The sequence below is a fragment of the Bubalus bubalis genome, chromosome 8, assembly GCF_019923935.1.
Source record: "Bubalus bubalis isolate 160015118507 breed Murrah chromosome 8, NDDB_SH_1, whole genome shotgun sequence".
NCBI lineage: Eukaryota > Metazoa > Chordata > Mammalia > Artiodactyla > Bovidae > Bubalus > Bubalus bubalis.
The window spans coordinates 101,667,367-101,692,409 of NC_059164.1; the positions used below are offsets into that span (position 1 = coordinate 101,667,367).

General features: G+C 38.3%; 1 protein-coding gene across 5 annotated transcripts in view; it reads left to right on the top strand.

Moving 5' to 3' along the window:
• Positions 1 to 25,043, top strand: part of TRIM24 (tripartite motif containing 24) — a 113,639-nt gene that overhangs the window by 35,122 nt on the left and 53,474 nt on the right. For all 5 annotated transcript variants that reach the window (XM_025291593.2, XM_025291592.2, XM_006043430.3 and 2 more), the window contains exons 2-4: positions 12,222 to 12,340; positions 16,419 to 16,566; positions 23,217 to 23,349. In XM_025291593.2, coding sequence (XP_025147378.1) covers positions 12,222 to 12,340; positions 16,419 to 16,566; positions 23,217 to 23,349 — 400 coding nt within the window. The remainder of the gene's footprint in view (positions 1 to 12,221; positions 12,341 to 16,418; positions 16,567 to 23,216; positions 23,350 to 25,043) is intronic.

The window sequence follows — 25,043 nt, forward strand, 5'->3', positions numbered from 1 at the left end:
CTTATCAGCCTACCTAAGAATTAGCTCTCTCACATGGAACATATTTTGTGTGTGTTTATTTTTTATACTTGTTTTGTTGTCCAGCATATATTATATCTTGGTGAATATTCCATTCACACTTTAAGAATATGTATTCTACTAACATTGGTTATGCTTTAAACATCAATTGGATCAAGTTATTTGATTCTTTTGTTCAAATCTGTCTTTATTGATTTTCTGTCTGCTGCTCTATTGATTATTAAGAGGAGAGTTGAAATCTCCAACCATCGTGTGGACTTGTTTTCTTTCACTTTACAGTATCAGTTTTTACACTACGTGTTCTGACACTTAATTAGGTACTTGAGCATTCAGGATTATGTGTCTTCATGAGGAACCAAGCTCTTTATCATTATACACTGTCCTAACTTGATATCTGATAATAGTTCTAGTTCTGTAGTCTACTCTGTCATAAAATTATACAGTCCTCCAGGTTTCATTTGCTTTTTATTTGAATATGTTTCTATTTCCATACTTTGATTTTTTTAAACCTGTATGTATATTTAGATTGGGTTTCTTGTAGGTAGCATTTTAATTGGGTCTTTTGTTATATATACATTCATACGCTTAAGTAGCAAGCCATCAATAGTATTGACAGGACCTTGGACAGAGCACCATTTTCCATTACATAGATCTCTCCTTTTCTCCCATGCATGCCTGACTGTTGTGATCCATCTCATGGTCCTAACCTTCAGCTTACTTATGTCTGTGATCCAGTGTGCAGTAAGAGGCTTTGAATCCACATTCATCTCTTTCATGGAGTTTATGTCTTCAAACTGTAAACATTTATTCTGTAGAAAAGAATAAAACCAGATACTAAAGCTTAAATCCAGCTGCTTTATAAATGTTCTTTATGATCTGTCATTAATCTCTTATATCAGCCATGTTCTTTTGTGACCTTTGTTGTTGTTGTTTGATAACCTCAGTCGTGTCTGACTCTGTGACCCCATGGACTGCAGCATACCAGGCTTCCCTGTCCTTCACCATCTCCTGGAGCTTGCTGAAACTCATGTCCATTGAGTTGGTGATGCCATACAACCATCTCATCCTCTCTCGTCCTGTTCTCCTGCCTTCAATCTTTCCCAGCAACAGGGTCTTTTGTAATGAGTTGGCTCTTCGCATCAGGCGGCCAAAGTATTGGAGCTTCAGCATCAGTCCTTCCAATGAATATTTAGGATTTATTTCCTTTAGGTATGATTTCCTTTAGGATTGACTGGTTTGATCTCCTTGCAGTCTAAACATCTTTCATGATTTTTTTTAGCAAACACAAAAATTTACGTAATAACTTCAACAGTCCTTTTCCTTTAAAACACAGATAAATAAAAAGAAGTGTTAGTTGTTTCAACTTGATTAATAAATAGGTGATTTCCTTATTTAGCTTGTACCTAGCACATATTCTGGTAGCAGCAAAGAGAAGCAATTTGTACTGGTCTGTTTGCTTTCTATTTCTCTTGAATTAAAGTTGGCTCCCTGCTTGCCTTTCAGATTTCAAATTTTCCCTTTTCAAAAATGGGAGTTGTATTATGTTTCTGCAGTATTCCCACCCTTTCTGGAATAGTGTGTCATAACCTAAGTGTTCAGGTATTTACCCTATAATACAAAATGCCTGTTTTGTTTTGTTTTCTTCTTATACTGACAAGGTACATATTGAGCTTGGGAATGAAGTATGGGTAAAGACGCAAATTTGAGATTCACCAGCATTTGGCCTCATTGTTTCTTGTAGGTTGAGGTACCTCTGTGACTGAGGGAATGAGGTAGGTGATGTTGTGCTGGGCCTTTCAGAAGGATTCAACTATTAATCTGATTTTACTTGGGAGCACAGACTGTGATGCACAGGTTTACCAGGTACCAGCCCAACATCATTAGGCCCTTTTTGTACATTTATTAATATAATGTTCATAACAGTTCTGCCTCAGATTTGTTCTATTGAGCGTGGAATATTTAGCACAATAACAAGCACAAATTGTCAGTATGGTAACCATTGTCATGATTATCATACTGCTGTTACTTTATAGAAGAGGAAATAGAGGCTCATAAAGATTGCTTCAGGGATATGAAACAGTCAATAAAGAGGAATAATATGTAGGGCATATAGCTTTGTAGTCTGTGCTATATCCCCTGGGCTTCCCAGGCGGTGCTAGTGGTAAAGAACCTGCCTGCCTGTGCAGGAGACATAAGAGACACGGATGGGTTCGATCCCTGGGTTGGGAAGATCCCCTGGAGGAGGACATGGCAACCCACTCCAATATTCTTATCTGGAGCCTAGAAAATCCCATGGACAAAGGAGCATGGTTGGCCACAGTCCAGTGAGTCACAAAGAGTTGTACATGACTGAAGTGACTTAGCATGCACGCATATCCTTTTCATTTAAATATTTTCTGTGTAGAATGTATGCAAGATGTATCCTTAGGCAGATTTCAAATTCCGCAGTTGGCACTTACTTAGTAGTCGAATGACCACAGGCAAGTCATGATGCTCAGTTTCCTGATCTGTACAGTGGGGATGATACTTAATGCACTAGAGCTGGGTAGCTGTGAGGGTTACTAGTCCTCAGGCTCTCTTATCCCTAGAAATGGGCATGAAGTTTCATTAGCTTGCACACGTTTATTTCCATGTGCTCTTAGGCCTTCAAAGTGGTTTGGAAAGATAGATGGGATAAAATTAGTATTGCAGGGGAGCTGCTTATTCTTTCCTCCTTCCTTGGCATAGCCATTATCCACAATTTTGTGTTAATCTTTCTCGTTTTTCTTTATAGTTTATCAGCTATACTTGCTTTCCTAAATAGTATTTTTGAACTTTGATATAGAGTATAATTGGAGAAGGAAATGGCAACCCACTCCAGTATTCTTGCCTAGAGAATCTCTTGGACAGAGGAGCCTGGTGGGCTGCTGTCCATAGGGTTTGCAGAGAGTTGGACACGACTGAAGTGACTTAGCATGCATGCATGCATTAGAGAAGGAAATGACAACCCACTCCAGTATTCTTGCCTAGAGAATCCCAGGGGCAGAGGAGCCTGTTCAGCTGCCTTTTATGGGGTCACACAGAGTTGGGCACGACTGAAGCGACTTAGCAGCAGCATAGAGTATAATATATATTCTTCTGGGACTTTCTTCACTCAACATACTTTTGGGAACTCAGCCATCTGTAGTTTACATACATTGACTTCCTTGTTATATCAGTTCAGTTCAGTTCACTCAGTCATGTCCGTCTCTTTGTGACCTCATAGACTGCAGCACACCAGGCTTCCCTGTCCATCACCAACTCCCAGAGATTACTCAAACTCATGTCCATTGAGTCAGTGATGCCATCCAACCACCTCATCCTCTGTTGTCCCCTTCTCCTGCCTTCAATCTTTCCCAGCATCAAGGCATTTTCCAATGAGTCAATTCTTCACATCAAGTGGCCAGAGTATTGGAGTTTCAGCTTCAGCATCAGTCCTTCCAATGAATATTCAGGACTGGATCTCCTTGCAGTCCAAGGGACTCTCAAGAGTCTTCTCCAACACCACAGTTCAAAAGCACCAATTCTAAAGTGATCAGCTTGCTTTTATAGTCCAGCTCTCAAATCCATACATGACTACTGGAAAAACCATAGCCTTGACTAGACAGACCTTTGTTGGCAAAGTAATATCTCTGCTTTTTAGTATGCTGTCTAGATTGGCCATAGCTTTTCTTCCAAGGAGCAAGCATGTTTTAATTTCATGGCTGCAGTCACCATCTGCAGTGATTTTGGAGTCCAAGAAAATAAAGTCTGTCACTGTTTCCATTGTTTCCCCATGTATTTGCCATGAAGTGACGGGACCAAATGCCATGATCTTAGTTTTCTGAAGGTTGAGTTTTAAGCCAATTTTTTCACTCTCCTCTTTCTCTTTCATCAAGAGGCTTTTTAGTTCCGCTTCACTGTCTGCCATAAGGGTGGTGTCATCTGCATATCTGAGGTTATTGATATTTCTCCCAGCAATCTTGATTCCAGCTTGTATAATGTTCTATTATTTGTATATACTATAGTATTTTTGTTCTACTCTTGATGGACATTTAGATTGTTTCTTGAACTTTTATGTTGTGGACTTTTATGAAAAATAGTTCTGTGAACATTTTTGAGCATGTTTCCCAGTGCTGAAGAGTTTCTCCATGGTGAAAGTGTGAATCACAAGGCGTGTGCATCACTATGGGAGTTCATTCACTCATCCGCTAAATATTATCGAGTACTGCTATGTGTCAAGTACATGTTTAGGTGCTTGGAGTATCAGTGAACTAAGCAAATGATTTACATTTTACTTGCAATACTGCTAAGTCACTTCAGTCGTGTCCAACTCTGTGTGACCCCATAGACGGCAGCCCACCAGGCTCCGCCATCCTTGAGATTCTCCAGGCAAGAACACTGGAGTGGGTTGCCATTTCCTTCTCCAATGCATGAAAGTGAAAAGTGAAAGTGAAGTCGCCCAGTCGTGTCCAACTCTTAGCGACCCCATGGTCTGAAGCCTACCAGGCTCCTCTGTCCATGGGATTTTCCAGGCAAGAGTACTGGAGTGGGGCCAATAGCCAGATGATAAATAATAAATATAAATGAAACAGAAGGATAACTGCCCGAGAGAGAATAATCAGAGCAGGATTAGGGGAATTTCTTGTGCAGGAAGGTTCCGGGAGTGGTGGGGGGTGGGGCGTGCAGGCATCATCAAAGGTAATATTTGAAAACAGACTTACAGGAATCTATGCACCATGTACAACCTTATAAATACCAGAAAGAAACAGCTATGGCCATTGAGCACACAGTGATGAATGATTAAAGAAAGTATCTCCATACTTCTCACAGAATTATTTTTCTTTAGTTAATCAGATTTTAATCACTCTAATTTCTAGAAGGATATATTCCAGATCCTGATCTCTGTCAGTCTGTATAAAGGAACTTTATTTTATTTTTAATTGGAGGATGATTGCTTTACAGTGTTGTTAGTTTTTGGTATACAACAACTTGAATCAGCTGTTAGTATACATACATCCCCTCCTTCTTGAGCCTCTCGCTCACCCAACCCGTCTAGGTCATCACAAAGCACCAAGCTGAGCTCCCTGTGTTATGCAGCAGCTTCCCACTGGCTCTCGTCAGTGTATAATGTCAGTGCTGCTCTCTCAATTTGTCCTGCCCTCTCCTTCCTCCACTGTGTCCACAAGTCCATTCTCTGCATCTGTGTCTGTACAGAGGAACTTTAAGTGTGCTCAGACTTGAATAGAAATTACATTTACCCACTAACTTTTTATGGGTAACAAAGTATTGTTGAGGTAGCAAGAAGGCAATGGCACCCCACTCCAGTACTCTTGCCTGGAAAATCCATGGACAGAGGAGCCTGGTGGGCTGCAGTCCATGGGGTCGCTAAGAGTTGGGCACGACTGAACGACTTCACTTTCACTTTTCACGTTCATGCATTGGAGAAGGAAATGGCAACCCATTCCAGTGTTCTTGCCTGGAGAATCCCAGGGACGGGGGAGCCTGGTGGGCTGCCGTCTATGGGGTCGCACAGAGTCGGACACAACTGAAGCAACAGCAGCAGTAACAGGTTAAATTCACCACCATACACAAATGGGGTTCTTAATTCATGGATTAATATCCTATCTGTCACAGTGATGCAGTCTGTGACCCCATAGTTTTCTATGACATTTTTGTAAAGTGTGGCAGTACAGAGCCTGCATTCTGTGGTCACTTGGCCATGGGTTCAGATCACAACCCCACTACTGTGTGACTGAGGTCAACTTAATCCGAGGCTCTGATCTTCATTCCTCCTCTGTATGAGGATAAAACACTACATACAAGAACAGCACTAAATAAAGGTTAGTTATTTTGCTTTGTTTTTTTAACTTTTTATTTTGAAATAATAATATATTGATGGACGTTAGAGAGAGGTCCTTTGCACCCAGTTTTTCCCCAGTGATTACTTCTTATATAACTACAGTGCAATATCAGTCCAGGAAATGAACATCATTACAATAGTGAGTATAGTTCTAATGCAACTTTATCACATGTGTTCAGTTCAGGTCAGTCGCTCAGTCATGTTCGACTCTGCGACCCCGTGGACTGCAGCACGCCAGACCTCCCTGTCCATCACCAACTCCTGGAGTTTACTCAAACTCATGTCCATTAAGTTGGTGATGCCATCCAATGATCTCATCCTCTGTTGTCCCCTTCTCCTCCTGCCCTCAGTCTTGCACGGCATCAGGGTCTCTTCAAATGAATCAGCTCTTTGCATCAGGTGGCCAAAGTATTGGAGTTTTAGCTTCAGCATCAGTCCTTGCAATGAATATTCAGGACTGATCTCCTTTAGGATGGACTGGTTGGATCTCCTTGCAGTCCAAGGGACTCTCAAGAGTCTTCTCCAACACCACAGTTCAAAAGCATCAGTTCTTCAACGCTCAGCTTTCTTTACAGTCCAACTCTCATGACTACTGGAAAAACCATAGCATTGACTAGATGGACTTTTGTTGACAAAGTAATGATTACAAAGTAATCACATGTTTAGATTCATATAACCTCACAGTCAAGATGCACAACAGTTCCAAACAATCCCATCACCAAAGCTCTCCCTCTTGTTACCTCTTTATAGTCAAACATACCCTCTTTCCCCAGGCCACATTGTCCCTAATTTCAGGCAAAGTACTAATCTGTTTCGTATCTCTATATTCTTGTCATTTGGGAAATGTTATGTAAGATCATTCATAAGACCTTTCAAAATTGACTCTTTAAAAAACTCACACTAATGCCTTTAGGATCCATCCAGTTTGCTGTGTCTATCAATAATTAGTTCCCTTTGATTGCAACTGTTATCCCATGGTATGGATGTACCACAGTTTATTTAACCATTAGCTTATTAAAGGAGATTTGGGTCCTTTCAAGTAACAATTAAGATTGTGAAGTCCGCGAGGTCGAAAAAGAGTCAGACACAACTTAGTGACTACATAGCAGCAGTGGCAGTTCAGATTTTTGTGTGAACCTAAATTTATTTCTGCTCAGGAGTGAGATTGCTGATTCATATGATAAATGTTATGTTTAGTGTTTTTTTAAGAAACTGCCAGACTGTTTTCCAGAATGGCTGTGTTATTTCACACTCTCAGTGGGAATGTGTAAGAGATCTAATATCTCAACATTTTTTAATAGCTCTGTGCTGATAACCCATCATGATCTTAATTTGTATTTATTACCTGATGGCTATTGATGTGGAACATTTTATCATGTGTGTATTTGCCATGTGCATATCCTTATTGGTACTGCATATCCTCTATGTATTTTGTCCAATTTTTAATTGGGTTGTTTGTTTTTGTTTTGAGAGTTCTTTATACATTGTAGATGTGAATCCTTTGTCAGATCAGTGGTTTGCAGATATTTTATCCCAGCGTGTAGCTTGTTTTTTCATCTTCTTGATAGGTCTTTTGTAGAACAAAAGTCTTAAATTTTGATGAAATCAAATTCATCCATATTTTTCTTTTATGGATTGGGTTTTTGATATATCTAAGACCTTCAACAAGCCCTATGTTCTCAAGATTTCTCCTGTTTTCTTCCAAAGATTTTAGTTTTATGTTTTATATTTAAAACTGATCCACTTTGAGTTAATTTTTATATAAAATGTGAAGGTTAAGTTAAAGTCCAGTTTTTCCTATGTGTACCCAGTTGTTTCAACCTTTTGTTGAAAAGTCTTTCCTTTTTCCACTGAATTGTTCTCACATTTTTGTCACAATGAGTTGCACTTGTGTGGGTGTACTTCTTGTTGCTGTATTCTATTCCATTCATCTATGCATGTACCCTGCCAATACCATCCTGTCTAAGTTACTGCATGTAAGTCTTAAAATTGGATAGTAATTCTTTTCACTATATTTTTCTTTTTCCAGAATTATTTTACCTATTCTAGTTCCTTTCCTTTTCCACTTAAATCTGGGAATAATCTTATCTATATTTACAACAAGATCTTGCTATGATTTTGATAGGAATACACTTAGCCCAACAGACCAGTGTGGCAAGAAGTGACATCTTTACTGTGATGCATTTCAATCCAAGAAAATAAAGTCTGACAGATTTTATTCTTTGGGGCTCCAAAATCACTGCAGATGGTGACTGTAGCCATGAAATTAAAAGATGTTTGCTCCTTGGAAAAAGATTTATGACAAACCTAGACAGCATATTAAAAAGCAGAGACATTACCTTGCCAACAAAGGTCCGTCTAGTAAAAGCTATGGTTTTTCCAGTAGTCGTGTATGGATGTGAGAGTTGGACTATAAAGAAAGCTGAGTGCCAAAGGATTGATGCTTCTGAACTGTGGTATTGGAGATGACTCTTGAGAGTCCCTTGGACTGCAAGAATATCCAACCAGTCCATCCTAAATGAACTCAGTCCTGAATATTCATTGGAAGGGCTGATGCTGAAGCTCCAGTACTTTGGCCACCTGATGTGAAGAGCCGACACCTTAGAAAAGACCCTGATGCTGGGAAAGATTGAAGGCAAGAAGAGAAGGGGACAAGAGAGAACTAGATGGTTGGATGGCATCACCAACTCAATGGACGTGAGTTTGAGCAAGCTCCAAGAGTTGGTGAGGGACAGGGAAGCCTGGTGTCCATGGGGTCGCAAAGAGTTAGACACGACTGAGCAACTGAACAAGAACAACAACAATCTTTCAATCCATGAACAGTATCTCTTATCAACATTTTGTAGTTAATCAGCATAAAGATGCAAAAATCAGTTGGCCCTACCTGTGTAGATCTCTTTCAAGTCTCTGTGCTTTTTCATTTATCTGTGTGTCTATCCTATGTTTGATAACGGACATTCCTGATTACTCTTGCTATGTAAGTCTTGAAATTGGATAGTGATTCTTTATTATTCTCCTTTCCATTATCCATTCAGCTATTATAGTGCATTTGCCTTTTAATATAAATATTAAAACAATCTTGTCTATATCTGCAAAAGGAAATGTTGTTAGGATTTTATTAGGAATTCTGTTTAACTGGTAGATCACATTACTTTTTACTACATTGATTATCTCTATCCATGAACATTGTCTCTCCATATATTTAGATCTCTTTTGATTTCCAAAATTTTGTAGTTTTCAGCATACTAGTACTATACATGTTTGTTAGTATTTAATTTTGTTTAGAGCTGATTTCCATATAATTAAATGGCTGTTCAAATTATTTTATAGTAGTTTGTCCCTTTTGAGAAATTGGTCCATTTCACTTATATTGTCCTTTTGTGTGAGTAGTGTTCTTAGTATTTCCCTGTCATCCTTTTGCTGTCTTATGGTCTGTAGTGATATCCCCATTTTTATTCCTTATGTTTGGTAAGTTGTGTCTTCTCCTTTGTCTTTATCAGTCTTGCTGGAGGTTTGTTAATTTTATTGACCTTTTTAAATAACAAACTTTTTGTTGAATTGACTTTCAGTTTTTCAATTTCATTGATTTCTGCTCTTACATTTATTATTTCTTGCTTCCTGTGAGGTGGAGGTTGAAGTCTTAAGTTTCTTGCGCTGCATCCCTTGCTGTCCTGGTGAGAGATCTTCCTCCTCACTGGTTGATGGTGTGGAAGTTGATGTTCCACTGGGCACTGCTAATACCTCCCCGGATGGTAGGGATATGGGTGCCTATTTAGTGTTTCTCATGTGTTCTTCATTGACACATGAAAGGAGAAGGGATATAGGGGTGAGGGAGGTTACTGATAAATAGCAATGGAAGTCTGGACTTAACACCAGGCCTTCAGCCTGGAGGCAGGGGACTACCTGATTACTGTTCTGGACATAAACGCTTAGGCTCCTCACGTCATCTCCATGGACACTGCTGGGGGCCTCGTTACCACCCTGTGAGGACCAAAGCCCTAGCTCCCCACCAGGCTTCTCTGACACAGGCAGCAGGGAATGGTGGGGGCAGCTGGTTTCTGCTTTGCCAGGGTAGAAGCTGAAGCTTCCCACTGGACCTTTGCTGGTAGGAGAGGAAATACTTTTTTTCTGTGGTGGTTAGGCCTCAGTTTTCTGTCTTGCCAGACTGCCCTGTTCCTGGTCCTTTGAGTACAGGGAGCACCCTTTTGTGGATTTTTTTTTTTTTAACTACCTTTTGGTGTTTCTGAGACTACAGCTTCATGAGCTCCCACTTTAGCATATATGAGGCTAAAAGAAAACCCAGCGAACTCACCATTGTCATTCCTCAGGTCCTGAGGTCTCTAGACAGTCTGCCTCCTCTCTGCCTTTCTCAGTTTTGTATAGAATGTGTAGAGTCTTTAGCTGTGCTTATCTGGAATAAGGAAAAGCATGTTTATTCAATCTTTCTATTCTGTGAAGTGCATTGCCACATTTTTACAGATTTGAATTACTGATTTCTTGTCAGTTCTATGTTCTATCTATACCTTCTCCCAATTGAGGGCTTATTTTCTCATTTTCTTTGTGGTAATCTCTTGCCTAACTGTAGTTCTTAACTTTACAGAAGTTGAATTCATTCATTTCTCCCTTGTGCTCTTGCTTTTTGTTTTCTTGATTAAGAAACTTATTCCAGCTCTAAGGTTACACAGATACTTTCCTCTATTTCCTCATGAAAGTTTTAAATTTCTTCATCTGTCCTATCCAAAATTTTGAATTAAGTCAAGTAGGGATCTAATTCTGGAGAAGGCAATGGCACCCCACTCCAGTACTTTTGCCTAGAAAATCCCGTGGATGGAGGAGCCTGGTAGGCTGCAGTCCATGGGGTCACTAGAGTCGGACATGACTGAGTGACTTCACTTTCACTTTTTACTTTCATGCATTGGAGAAGGAAATGGCAACCCACTCCAGTGTTCTTGCCTGGAGAATCCCAGGGACGGGAAGCCTGGTGGGCTGCTGTCAATGGGGTCGCACAGAGTTGGACTCGACTAAAGCGACATAGCAGCAGCAGCAGCAGGGATCTGATTTCATCCCTCTCCCACTGTAGAGAGCTGTAGCAGCATGAAAAGTTTTCCTCCCCTTTCCCACCAATTTCTAGTGCCACATCTGTCATGTGTATAACTGTATTGAATCTATAGATACGTTTGGAGAGACTTGGCACCTTGACCATCAAGAACATGGTATTTTCATTACTTAGGTATTTTTTGTTAATGATTCTAAATATAGCTTAACATTTTTCTACACAGTGGCCTTACACATTTTCAAAACTTTACTCCTAAGTACTTAATATATTTTTGTTATTATTGTGAAATAGTGTTAGTTTTTTTATTAAGATTTTTAAAATTTAGATTTTAATTCATTCATTTATTGTTTCACAACTCCCACAAAGGGACACAGGACAAGCACTGTGAAAGATCTCCCCTCTCCCAAAGGAACACTGTTTGCACTTAAAGGAAGCAAATTTAATGTTTTCTGAATTCCCATGGATATTTTAAACAAAATAAGTATGTCTGTGTTCCACTTTTAGCAATCCCGATCTTGTAAGTCCAGAGAGAACCAGAACTCTAATTCCTTTAGGAGCGTCCATATGACTCTGCATATCTCTCTGAGAGAAGTTGCTAAACAATAAAAAGAATAGCCCGAGGGGATGTTTATTTAGAAGAGCATCTCATTTAAAGTTATGAGCATTTTTTCATCATTTAATATACTATGCGGGACATACACATAAACACACACACTATATGTATACACACATGGTGCACATGCATGTAAAATTCATATATGTACATAAAAGTGAATTGCTTTATGTTAAGTAACAACAGGTATAAATTTGAAGATAGTGGACCTGTAAAAGAACCCATTCGCAGTTTGGATGAGATGTGTTGGGTTAGGACTCCATATTTTGTTTTAAAACTTAGAATGTGAACTTATGGATATAAACAGGATTGGTGGTTGCATGAGGTAGCTGTTGGGGGTGGGCAAAATGGGTGAAAAGGGTCAAAAGTTACAAATTTCCAGTTATAAAATAAGTAAGTCATAGGGATGTAATGTACAGTATGGACTATAGTTCATAAAACTATCACATATATGAAAGGAGCTAGGGGAGTGGATCTTAAGTTCTCACCACCAAAATAACACCAAACTTGTAATTGTGAAAAATGACAGATTTCAACTGGATTTTTTGTAGTGATCGTTTTGCAATATATACAGACATCGATTTCTTTCATTGTGCAGCCTAAACTTACTGTGTTATGTCAATTATGTGTCAATGAAAAAAAAAAAGTTAAAAATACAATTTTGTCTTTCCCAGTTGGAGTCATTCGGTGTCCCGTTTGCAGCCAAGAGTGTGCAGAGAGACACATCATAGATAACTTTTTTGTGAAGGACACTACTGAGGTTCCCAGCAGTACAGTAGAAAAGTCTAATCAGGTAAGTGTATTAAGTCTTGAGTCGCTTGCTTCCTCTTAATGTGGCAGCCTAGAATACTGGAGAACTTATCATGCATTTTGTTGGTTTGTCTCAAGCATATCTTTAATTAATTTCAAATTATCCCTTCTCCCTGCTTGGCTTTCTTTTCCTCCCTTTTAATATATTTTCTGGGTAAACTGGGTTGTTAGTCCAGTAAAATTAGCCTTATTCTGAATTTTGTGCACCTCTTAAGTCATTTGACATGCTTCCCTCTCTGCTCTATTTTGTGTAAACTGGTGATAAAAATGTAGAGGCTGGTTTATATTTGAGTCCCACTGGGTAAGAGGATGTAAGAATATGTCCATCCATATGTCTGTGTGTCTTTCAAGCAGAAAGATTGTGATGCTTGGTTGTCTTTTTTCTGATGTTAACGGCCATCAATGATCACTGCCAGGATTCCGTATTTCACTAAGACTTTGAAAAAGGATGACATTTTCATTCTGTCATTCTCCTTTATTTCTCAACTGGAATAGGAAGAGAAAAGCATCCTTCATTGATTCTTAGGTTTACAGGAAAAGTAGATAAATGCTCAATTCTTTCCCTTGAGTTGCTAAATTTTAGAGTAGTGATTTATTTTCTTAGCCTTCTTCAGAGGTGACTAACGAGTGGTGTGTGTGCTTATTGTTATGAACTAACTCATGGAGTATTAACATGAAATGTGTTGTAGTTATTCTTATTGGTGCTCAAATTTGTGCCATCTTGGCAGTGAGGATTCCTAAGTCCTTCCAACACAATCCCGGTAGTCACTGCTATCTTCCTTGCTTTCTATTTTGACAAGATCTTGTTCATTTTCTGCTCTATACCTGCAACCCGCAGGAGTTGGTTCTTCTGAGAGCCTTGGTTCCTTTTAGTCTGAAATGGTATTTAGATAACACAATATGGATGCTCCTGAGCACTTTGTTGGCCAATTTTTCTATGATTTTCAAGAGAATGATTCAGCAAATGCTTTTTTATTTTTAAAAGAGGAAGGAAAAATGAAAAATATATCAAGGATATATTGACATTTTTAAGTCAAATCTATAATTGTAGATGAAAAGTTGAGCAAATAGGAAGCCAACTAAGATGATCTTTTCCTCTGGCATTGCAGTCTTCCTCCAGTACCACCTATTGCTAGAATCTAATGTGGAACCAGCTCGTTAAGCATAAATGAGGCTTGCAGAGTAAGAGTGAAGACAAACAGAGTTGGTACTGAAAGTAGAAATTATAGAATTGTCTCTGTCAAAACAGAAAACAAGGTAACAATTACTAAATGTATGTACTGGAGATATTCAACCAAATCATCATGTTTTAAGGTTACTTAAGTAATTCTTCTCTATATGGTTAAGTCACCCACTTGATAGGCAGGTTCATTTGTTTCATTTTGCTTTTGTTTATGGTTTTGTTTAGGGCTTTAGTTTTTTTTTAGGGCTATGAGCCATGCCATGTAGGGCCACCCAAGATGGACAGGTCATGGTGGAGAGTTCTGACAAAACGTGGTCCACTGGAAAAGGAAATGGCAAACCACTTCAGTATTCTTGCCTTGAGAACCCCATGAACAGGATGAAAAGGCAAAAAGATAGGACAGTGAAAGATGAACTCCTCAGGTTGGTAGGTTCCCAATATGCTACTAGACAACAGTAGAGAAATAACTCCAGGAAGAATGAAGAGACGGAGCCAAAGCAAAAACAACCCCCAGTTGTGGATGTGACTGGTGATGGAAGTAAAGTCCGATGCTGTAAAGAGCAATATCGCATAGGAACCTGGAATGTTAGGTCCATGAAACAAGGTAAATTGGAAGTGGTCAAACAGGAGATGGCAAGAGTGAACGTTGACATTTTATGAATCAGTGAACTAAAATGGACTGCTGCTGCTGCTAAGTCGCTTCAGTTGTGTCAGACTCTGTGCAACCCCAGAGACAGCAGCTCACCAGGCTCCCCTGTCCCATTAGGTCTACTACTGTGGGAAAGAATCCCTTAGAAGAAATGGAGTAGCCCTCATAGTCAACAAAAAAGTCCGAAATGCAGTATTTGGATGCAGTCTCAAAACAACAGATGATCTCTGTTCGTTGTCAATGGCAAACCATTCAATATCACAGTAACCCAAGTCTATGCCCCAACCACTAATGCTGAAGCAGCTTAAGATCACCAGTTCTATGAAAACCTACACTACCTTCTAGAACTAACACCCAAAAAAGATGTCCTTTTCATTATAGGGGATTGGAATACAAAAGTAGGAAGTCAAAAGATACCTGAAGTAACAGGCAAATTTGGCCTTGGAGTACAGAATGAAGCAGGGCAAAGGCTAGCAATTTTGCCAAGAGAATGCACTGGTCATAGCAAACACCCTCTTCCAACAACACAAGAGACAACTCTACACATGGACATCACCAGATGGTCAATACTGAAATCAGATTGATTATATTCAGCCAAAGATGGAGAAGCTCTATACAGTCAGGAAAAATGAGACCAGGAGCGGACTGTGGCTGAGATGATTGGATGGCATCACCAACTTGATGGACATGAGTTTGAATAAGCTCCAGGAGTTGGTGATGGACAGGGAAACCTGGCATGCTGCAGTCCTTGGGGTCGCAAAGAGTCAGACACAACTAAGCAATTGAATTGAACTGAACTTCTTTTTTTTTTTTTTTTTTTTAATTTGAAATTTGTGAAACTCCATATAAAATATTCATATACTGGTTCCAAATAAAAATCTATGAAACAGGATGTTTTCAGGGAACTCAAACTTCTATCTCCGTCTTCACCTACCCTATATTTTCTCTTATCTTACAGCTAACCGTTTGATTTCTTTTATGGTTTATCCTTGCACTTTTAATATTGTTTTATAATATAAGTAATTTTATGTTATTTTAAAGATTTAAGCAAATAAGTCATTCCAGCTCATCTGCGTCTTTCTTAGATAAGCAGTAGTATGGTATGCTTTAACATTTTGCTTTTTTGGTTTTACTTTTTATAGTGGACATCTTTCCCTAAAAGTATGTATAGAAATCCCTTACTCCTTTTTGTTGCAGAATGTAGAGATTAAGTTTTGGGTGACCTTATAGAGGTGATAGTTGAAGCTGAGGGACTGGATGAGACCATTCTTTAAACCTAACAAAAATTTACAGAATCCAGAGGAGAAAGAGTAGTGGTGGGATCCAGAGAGGCAATCCAGGAGATGAGGATGTGGAAGTGTCAAGGAATCAAAATTAATTCTAGGACATAAGAGTGGCATCAAATGATGTTAGAAAGGTGAAAAGCAAGAACTGAGAAAGAGCAAGTTTGGGATTATGGAAGTATTATCCAGACATTTGGGATTTGACTAATGTAAACCACTGACTGAGGGGAAAACATTTTTTCGCAATCATAAATGGTGTTATGAGGACTGTTTATGTGTTGTGTAACTTTAATATCTGTTCTTAGAAAATAGGACTAACATCTACACAGTTATACAGGCTGGGGGGAAAGGTACTATCTCTTGCTGTCTCTTCATCTCGCATATCCAGTGCATCCTCCAAACCAGTCAGTTTTACTTCCAAATCTCCTTCATTCATCTCCACTTTTAGCACTGCAAAGGGCTCCTACTTCCCTCTGTGTAGAAATACCTGCCCTTTTCCTGATCTGGCATGCTGTTCTCTCTGTCTAGAAGACCATCACCAGTAATTGATGACTCAGCTTTCTTATCTTGGTGCAAATACAGTCTCTTTAGAGAAAGCCTTGCCTGGGTGATCTCTCTTCACTTTTCCCAACACTTCAACCCTACTCAAAGATGACTTTCCCCCATCATATGTTTTTATAGTTTCTCATACCTTTCCTTTATGGCACTTTTCAATTTGTAGTTTTGTATTAGTGTGATTATTCCAATAATGTTTGACTTCCTCCATGTTATTCTTCATAACCACTTAGTAAAGTTCATGTTATTGCCATTATTTTAAGATGAGCCTTCTAAGTAAGCTGCCTAAGACTACTGAACTAATAAGTATGGGTTCATTTATGTGTGGTTAGTTGTGAGACCACCTTTTCTTTATTCTTAAAAATTGATGGGACATGTTTCTTTTTATTAGGTATGTACAAGCTGTGAGGACAATGCAGAAGCTAATGGGTTTTGCGTAGAGTGTGTTGAATGGCTCTGCAAGACATGCATCAGAGCTCATCAAAGGGTGAAATTCACAAAAGACCACACTGTGAGACAGAAAGAGGAAGTATCTCCAGGTAATAAATTAGTTTTTAAAACTCATTTTTTCTCTGTCCTTCCCAGGTCATTCTTTCCTTCTCATATTAACTTGTTTTGATACAGTTGTAAACATTAAATATACTCTTGTCTTTTAATATGAGAAAGTCTATTGTAGTTGAATTTGAATACTTGTAAATGTTGGTAAGTAACTGTTGAGTAGATTTAGTATTATTCTGCATTATTTTTACTCACAACCCTCCTCCTATAAATGCCTTGATTTGGTATGAATGTACAACTAAAAAAAGTCGCTTTTAAAATTTCTCTATTTCTTTCTTTTTAAGATGACAAGGGGTGAGTTAAAAGAAGTTTTACAACTCTTTTTCTCACTGATATTCTCGTAGTAAACCTGTTTCATGATATTTATTATATAGATAACTAAAGCTTTGCTCTTTATGTAATGATGGTTTCTGCATTTTTGTTGTGTTGCTTATAATGTAAACTTGACTAATACATTTTTATTATAGTAAAATATGTATGTAACTTAAAAATTGACATTCTAACCATTTTTAAGTGTACAAATTGGTGGCATTAATTGTATCCAAAGTGTTATGCAACCATCACCACTATTTAGAAAACTTTCCTAGCACCCCCAAGATAAATTGTACCCAATAAATAATAATTGCCCATTCCCCTCTCCTCTCCAGCCCCTTTTAACCTCTAATCTATGATTTATCTCTATGAATTTGCTTACTCTAGATATCTCATACAAGTGAAATCGTATGGTGTTTGTCCTTCAACATCTGGCTTATTTCACTTACCTCAGTGTTTTCAGGTTTTATCCATGTTGTAATATTTATCAGCTCTTTGTTCATCTTTATGGCTCATTAATATATTTTTGTTTAAAAATTAATTCACTGCTTTTTTGTTCACTGAGTCAACAAAGGGTTTGAATGTCTATTCTATATTCCAGGAACTTTGCTAGATTAAAGAGATGAACGAGTAAGACAGGCACTTCCTACCCTCCAGGAGGTATCAGTATGATGAAGACTATGAACAGATTAGCAATCATAGTTTAACCTCATAAGTTCTGTAGGAGTACATGAAAGGAGTACCAAACGCAGACTTGGGGGTTTACATTGAAAGCCACATTTGGGACTTCAAGGGTAAATAGAAGTTCATCACATAAATGAGAAGGGTGGAGAAAACCGAAGCACATGCACAAATTTCCAGAGGGAGAACATTGATTGTACCTGAGAGTAAGATGCAAGAAGAGTAGTAAAAGATGGGGCAAAGAGTGCTGAGACACAGGAAAAGGGATATAATGTCCAAGAACACCAATGAAGAAAAAAGAGAAAAGGCCAGGTATAGTCTCAGATAAATTTAGTAGATTAGTACTAGAAAGACTTGTTTTCCTGTGAAGTCCAATGTCTATTGAAAAAGAGATTAGAAGAATTAAGGACTTAAAAGGTAAGGGACATGGAGGATACTTGAAATAACGTCTGTTGAAAGAGAGCTCTAGCTTTGGAAATAAAATTACTTGGTAGCATCAAGGTTGCATTTGATATAGCACTTAAAACTTCTTCTGTCAGTCCTCCAGAGTCTGATGTTTATAAAGAAGAATTGAACTATTTATGGTTGGGGTTCAGTTGGATTTCCACGGGGTAAATGATACAGATAATGGCATGTGTTGACATGAAGAATTTGGGGTTTTAACTGTAGAAAGAAAGTGAAGTTGTTAGGATAGAAGAAGCGGTTAGGGACTAGAGATATCAGTGAGGTATAATGAGAGTAGTTGAAGAATTGGAAATTTAGAAAGTAGAAGTTATTAAGAGTGGGATATTTGAATTTATGATTATGGAAATGAAATAGTTAACAGACGATAGAAAATCTAGGGTGAGACCATGATGTATATGAAATGGAATAAGCAGCTAAAATGAAGTATAGGCCTCTAGAGATGAAAAAGTCTGAGAGTCTTGTCTTTATGTGGTGCTTTCTGCGGACTTCTCAATCATCCAGGCTGATCATGATGAGACTTAGTGCTAGGAGGATGACTGTGGGTCAGAATTGAAATTCCTCATACATAAAAGAAGTCTATAAATGGGTGACATGTTAATTATCTAAATCAGGTATTATAATAATATAATTATTCCTGAAGAGCAGGCACAAACCAGGATGTCCCAAGCCAAGCAAGGATGTCTGACTACCCATCATCTACTGTGATGCCCAGATGACTTGAACCTTAAGGAGATGGGAGCAGGGAAGCTATGACCGTATTGAGCCATCTTCGCTTTGCTAGGATTCATTCCATTTGGTCTTGTTGTGTTGTGCTTTTAAAATTCTTTTATTTCTTTTTCTGCTCTGATTGCTGTGGCCAAAACTATGTTAAATAGTAATGGTGAAAGTGGGCACCCTTGTCTTATTCCTGACTTTAGGGGAAATGCTTTCAATTTTTCACCATTGAGGATAATGTTTGCTGTGGGTTTGTCATATATAGCTTTTATTATGTTGAGGTATATTCCTTCTATTCCTGCTTTCTGGACAGTTTTTATCATGATGTTGAATTTTGTCAAAGGCTTTCTCTGCATCTATTGAGATAATCGTATGGTTTTTATTTTTCAATTTGTTAATGTGGTATATTACATTGATTGATTTGCAGATATGGAAGAATCCTTGCATCCCTGGGATAAAGCACACTTGGTCATGGTGTATGATCTTTTTAATGTGTTGTTGGATTCTGATTGCTAGAATTTTGTTAAGGATTGTTGCATCTATGTTCATCAGTGATATTGGCCTGTAGTTTTCTTTTTTTGTGGCATCTTTGTCAGGTTTTGGTATTAGGGTGATGGTGGCCTCATAGAATGAGTTTGGAAGTTTACCTTCCTCTGCAGTTTTCTGGAAGAGTTTGAGTAGGATAGGTGTTAACTCTTCTCTAAATTTTTGGTACAATTCAGCTATGAAGCTGTCTGGACCTGGGCTTTTGTTTGCTGGAAGATTTCTGATTAGAGTTTCAATTTCCGTGCTTGTGATGGGTCTGTTAAGATTTTCTATTTCTTCCTGGTTCAGTTTTGGAAAGTTGTACTTTTCTAAGAATTTGTCCATTTCTTCCATGTTGTCCATTTTATTGGCATATAATTGCTGATAGTAGTCTCTTATGATCCTTTGTATTTCTGTGTTGTCTGTTGTGATCTCTCCATTTTCATTTCTAATTTCATTGATTTTTCTCCCTTTGTTTCTTGATGATCTGGCTAATGGTTTGTCAATTTTATTTATCCTTTCAAAGAACCAGCTTTTGGCTTTGTTGATTTTTGCTAAGGTCTCTTTTGTTTCTTTTGCATTTATTTCTGCCCTAATTTTTAAGATTTCTTTCCTTCTACTATATAAAATCAACACACAGAAATCCCTTGCATTCCTATACACTAATAATGAGAAAATAGAAAGAGAAATTAAGGAAACAATTCCATTCACCATTGCAATGAAAAGAAGAAAATACTTAGGAATATATCTACCTAAAGAAACTAAAGACCTATATATAGAAAACTATAAAACACTGGTGAAAGAAATCAAAGAGGACACGAATAGATGGAGAAATACACCATGTTCATGGATTGGAAGAATCAATATAGTGAAAATGAGTATACTACCCAAAGCAATTTATAGATTCAATGCAATCCCTATCAAGCTACCAGTGGTATTCTTCACAGAGCTAGAATAAATAATTTCACAATTTGTATGGAAATACAAAAAACCTCGATTAGCCAAAGCAATCTTGAGAAAGAAGAATGGAACTGGAGGAATCAACCTGCCTGACTTCAAGCTCTACTACAAAGCCACAGTCATCAAGACAGTATGGTACTGGCACAAAGACAGAAATATAGATCAATGTAACAAAATAGAAAGCCCAGAGATAAATCCACACACCTATGGACACCTTATCTTTGACAAAGGAGGCAAGAATATACAATGGATTAAAGACCATCTCTTTAACAAGTGGTGCTGGGAAAACTGGTCAACCACTTGTAAAAGAATGAAACTAGAACACTTTCTAACACCATACACAAAAATAAACTCAAAATGGATTAAAGATCTAAATGTAAGACCAGAAACTATAAAACTCCTAGGAGAACACAGGCAAAACACTCTCCAACATACATCACAGCAGGATCCTCTATGACCCACCTCCCAGAATATTGGAAGTAAAAGCAAAAATAAACAATGGGACCTAATTAAACTTAAAAGCTACTGCATAACAAAGGAAACTATAAGCAAGGTGAAAAGACAGCCTTCAAAATGGGAGAAAATAATAGCAAATGAAGCAACTGACAAACAACTAATCTCAAAAATATACAAGCAACTCCTACAGCTCAATTCCAGAAAAATAAATGACCCAATCAAAAAATGGGCCAAAGAACTAAATAGACATTTCTCCAAAGAAGACATACAGATGGCTAACAAACACATGAAAAAATGCTCAACATCACTCATTATCAGAAAATGCAAATCAAAACCACTATGAGGTACCATTTCATGCCAGTCAGAATGGCTGTGATCCAAAAGTCTACAAGCAATAAATGCTGGAGAGGGTATGGAGAAAAAGGAACCCTCTTACACTGTTGGTGAGAATGCAAACTAGTACAGCCACTATGGAGAACAGTGTGGAGATTCCTTAAAAAACTGGAAATAGAACTGCCATATGACCCAGCAATCCCACTGTTGGGCATACACGATGAGGAAATCAGAATTGAAAGAGACACATGTACCCCAGTGTTCATCGCAGAACTGTTTATGATAGCCAGGACACAGAAGCAACCTAGATGTCCATCAGCAGACAAATGGATAAGAAAGCTGTGGTACATATACACAGTGGAGTATTACTCAGCCATTAAAAAGAATACATTTGAATCAGTTCTAATGAGGTGGATGAAACTGGAGCCTATTATACAGAGTGAAGTAAGCCAGAAAGAAAAATACCAATACAGTATACTAACGAGATGGTAACAATAACCCTGTTACGAGACAGCAAAAGAGACAATGATGTATAGAACAGTCTTTTGGACTCTGTGGGAGAGGGAGAGGGTGGGATGATTTGGGAGAATGGCATTGAAACATGTATAATATCATATATGAAATGAGTCGTCAGTCCAGGTTCGATGCATGATACTGGATGCTTGGGGCTGGTGCACTGGGATGACCCAGAGGGATGGTACGGGGAGGGAGGAGGGTTCAGGATGGGGAATACTGTATACCTGTGGTGGATTCATGTTGATATATGGCAAAACCAATACAATATTGTAAAGTTAAAAAATTAAATAAAAAATAAATAAATTTTAAAAATAAAATAAAATTCTTTTAATACATTGCTAACTTTCTCGGTCTGGTTATTTTCCTTTTTTTTTTTTTTCCTAGAATTTTGTTTTCCCTTCTTTTTGATAAACTAGACAGTAGTTTACCTTTTTGTGTTTATCTGTAAATTTATCTAATTGCCCTATACATATTTTTAGTTTATTAATTTTATTTTTAATTCCACTCAGCTTACCTTAGTATTGTTTAATCAGTCATTCTATTTATTTGTATTCTGTGTTTCCATTTAATGTTGTAACATAAGCATTACCTGGTCTTATCTCCAAAGTAGATAACTAATTAAGAAGTTATGTGGATGACTGCAATGTAATAATATGCATTTTATGATTATCTCTGTGTCAATGGGTATCCTCTGTTAGGAGTTTTGCAAAAGTGGGGAAATAAAATTTTTCCATCACCTCTTTTATATATTTTTATTACATTTTTCTGCATCGCACATTAAAAAAAAAAAAACTACGTTTGGAATAAGGAGAATTCCAGTTGGTTTCACTCACTTATCTGGGCTATTTTCTTAAGATTTTTTTCTTTTATTTCATCAGTTCAGTTCAATTTAGTCGCTCAGTCATGTCCGACTCTTTGCAACCCCACGGACTGCAGCATACCAGGCCTCCCTGTCCATCACCAACTCCCAGAGTTTACTCAAACTCATGTCCATTGAGTCAGTGATGCCATCCATCCATCTCATCCTCTGTCGTCCCCTTCTCCTCCTGCCTTCAATCTTTCCCAGCATCAGGGTCTTTTCAAATGAGTCAGTTCTTCACATCAGATGACCAAAATATTGGAGTTTCAGCTTCAGCATCAGTCCTTCCAATGAATATTCAGTATTGATTTACTTTAGGATGGACTGGTTGGATCTCCTTGCAGTCCAAGGGACTCTCAAGAGTCTTCTCCAACACCACAGTTCAAAAGCATCAATTCTTCAGTGCTCAGCTTTCTTTATAGTCCAACTCTCACATCCATACTTGACTACTGGAAAAACCATAGCTTTGAATAGACCTTTGTTGGCAAAGTAATGTGTCTGCTTTTTAATATACTGTCTAGGTTGGTCATAACTTTTCATAAAGCATCTTTTAAGCTACACACTTTCTTTTTCTCATGAATCAGTTTTAATGTTAACATTCTAAAGTGAAAACTTCATTTATCTTTTCCTCCAGAAATGAAAAAATTGATACTTTACAATCTGTAAAACCTAGTGGTAACAGTGATGTGGATGAAGCTGTACCTCCTTTACATCTCAGTGGATTTGAATTTAAATGAACACTCAAATAATTATTTACTGTTTAATTATGTTAATTTTCTTCTTTTTGCTCCCTCCCCCATGTCTCTACAGAGGCAGTTGGTGTGACCAGTCAACGACCAGTATTTTGTCCTTTTCATAAGAAGGAGCAGCTGAAGCTTTACTGTGAAACATGTGACAAACTGACATGTCGGGATTGCCAGTTACTAGAACATAAAGAACATAGGTACTTGCATCTTTGATTATATACATAGATTTATAATATAGCTTTAGGAGGACTAGACAACTGCTGGCATCACAGCAAAATGGCAGTGTGTAAATGTTTTGTTCAGCTAGCAGTATGTTGACCTATTAAAGGATTTTTCAACTTTGATGTTACTGACTTTGGAGCCAACTGATTCTTTGTTGTAGGGCCTATCTGGTGCATTGTATGGTGTTTAATTGTACGGTGTTTTACCTCTATTTACTAGATTCCAGTAGCATTCTCCCAATTTGACAATTAAAAATGTCTCCAGACACTGCCAAATGCCCTGGGGAGGAAAATCACCCCAGTTGAAAACAACTGGCCTGCACACTTTAAAAATATAGAGAATTAGTTGCCAGCATTGTAGATGAGATTTTACATATAAAAAATCAGCAGGTCTTTCATTTTGGTTTTCTGTTTTGTTTTTAAAGAAAATTGAATCTGTTGTAGCCCTCAGTTCAGTTCAGTTCAGTCACTCAGTCATGTCCGACTCTTTGCAACCCCATGAATCGCAGCACGCCAGGCCTCCCTGTCCATCACCAACTCCCGGAGTTCACTCAAACTCACGTCCATCGAGTCGGTGATGCCATCCAGCCATCTCATCCTCTGTCGTCCCCTTCTCCTCCTGCCCCCAATCCCTCCCAGCATCAGAGTCTTTTCCAATGAGTTAGCTCTTCGCATGAGGTGGCCAAAGTACTGGAGTTTCAGCTTTAGCATCATTCCTTCCAAAGAAATCCCAGGGCTGATCTCCTTTAGAATGGACTGGTTGGATCTCCTTGCAGTCCAAGGGACTCTCAAGAGTCTTCTCCAACACCACAGTTCAGAAGCATCAATTCTTCAGCGCTCAGCTTTCTGCACAGTCCAACTTTCACATCCATACATGACCACTGGAAAAACCATAGCCTTGACTAGACGGACCTTTGCTGGCAAAGTAATGTCTCTGCTTTTCAATATGCTGTCTAGATTGGTCATAACTTTCCTTCCAAGGAGTAAGCGTCTTTTAATTTCATGGCTGCAGTCACCATCTGTAGTGATTTTGGAGCCCCAAAAAATAAAGTCTGACACTGTTTTCACATCTATTTCCCATGAAGTGATGGGACCGGATGTCATGATCTTCGTTTTCTGAATGTTGAGCTTTAAGCCAACTTTTTCACTCTCCACTTTCACTTTCATCAAGAGGCTTTTTAGTTCCTCTTCACTTTCTGCCATAAGGGTGGTGTCATCTGCATATCTGAGGTTATTGATATTTCTCCCTGCAATCTTGATTCCAGCTTGTGTTTCTTCCAGTCCAGCGTTTCTCATGATGTACTCTGCATATAAGTTAAATAAGCAAGGTGACAATATACATCCTTGACGTACTCCTTTTCCTATTTGGAACCAGTCTGTTGTTCCATGTCCAGTTCTAACTGTTGCTTCCTGACCTGCATACGGGTTTCTCAAGAGGCAGGTCAGGTGAACAGTTGTAGCCCTAGGCGCCATATATTTTCATGTCAGCGTTTGACTGGAATTGACTTTAGTCCTCTTTAAAATGGTCATGCTTGTCTAATTCATCATAGTTCCTACTACAGGTAACTTTTACATCTGTCCTCCATTGGCATTTGAGTTAGCAACAACTGAATTAAACAGTAAGATTATGATACACTGATATGAATACAATTGGTGTAAAAAAATCTAGT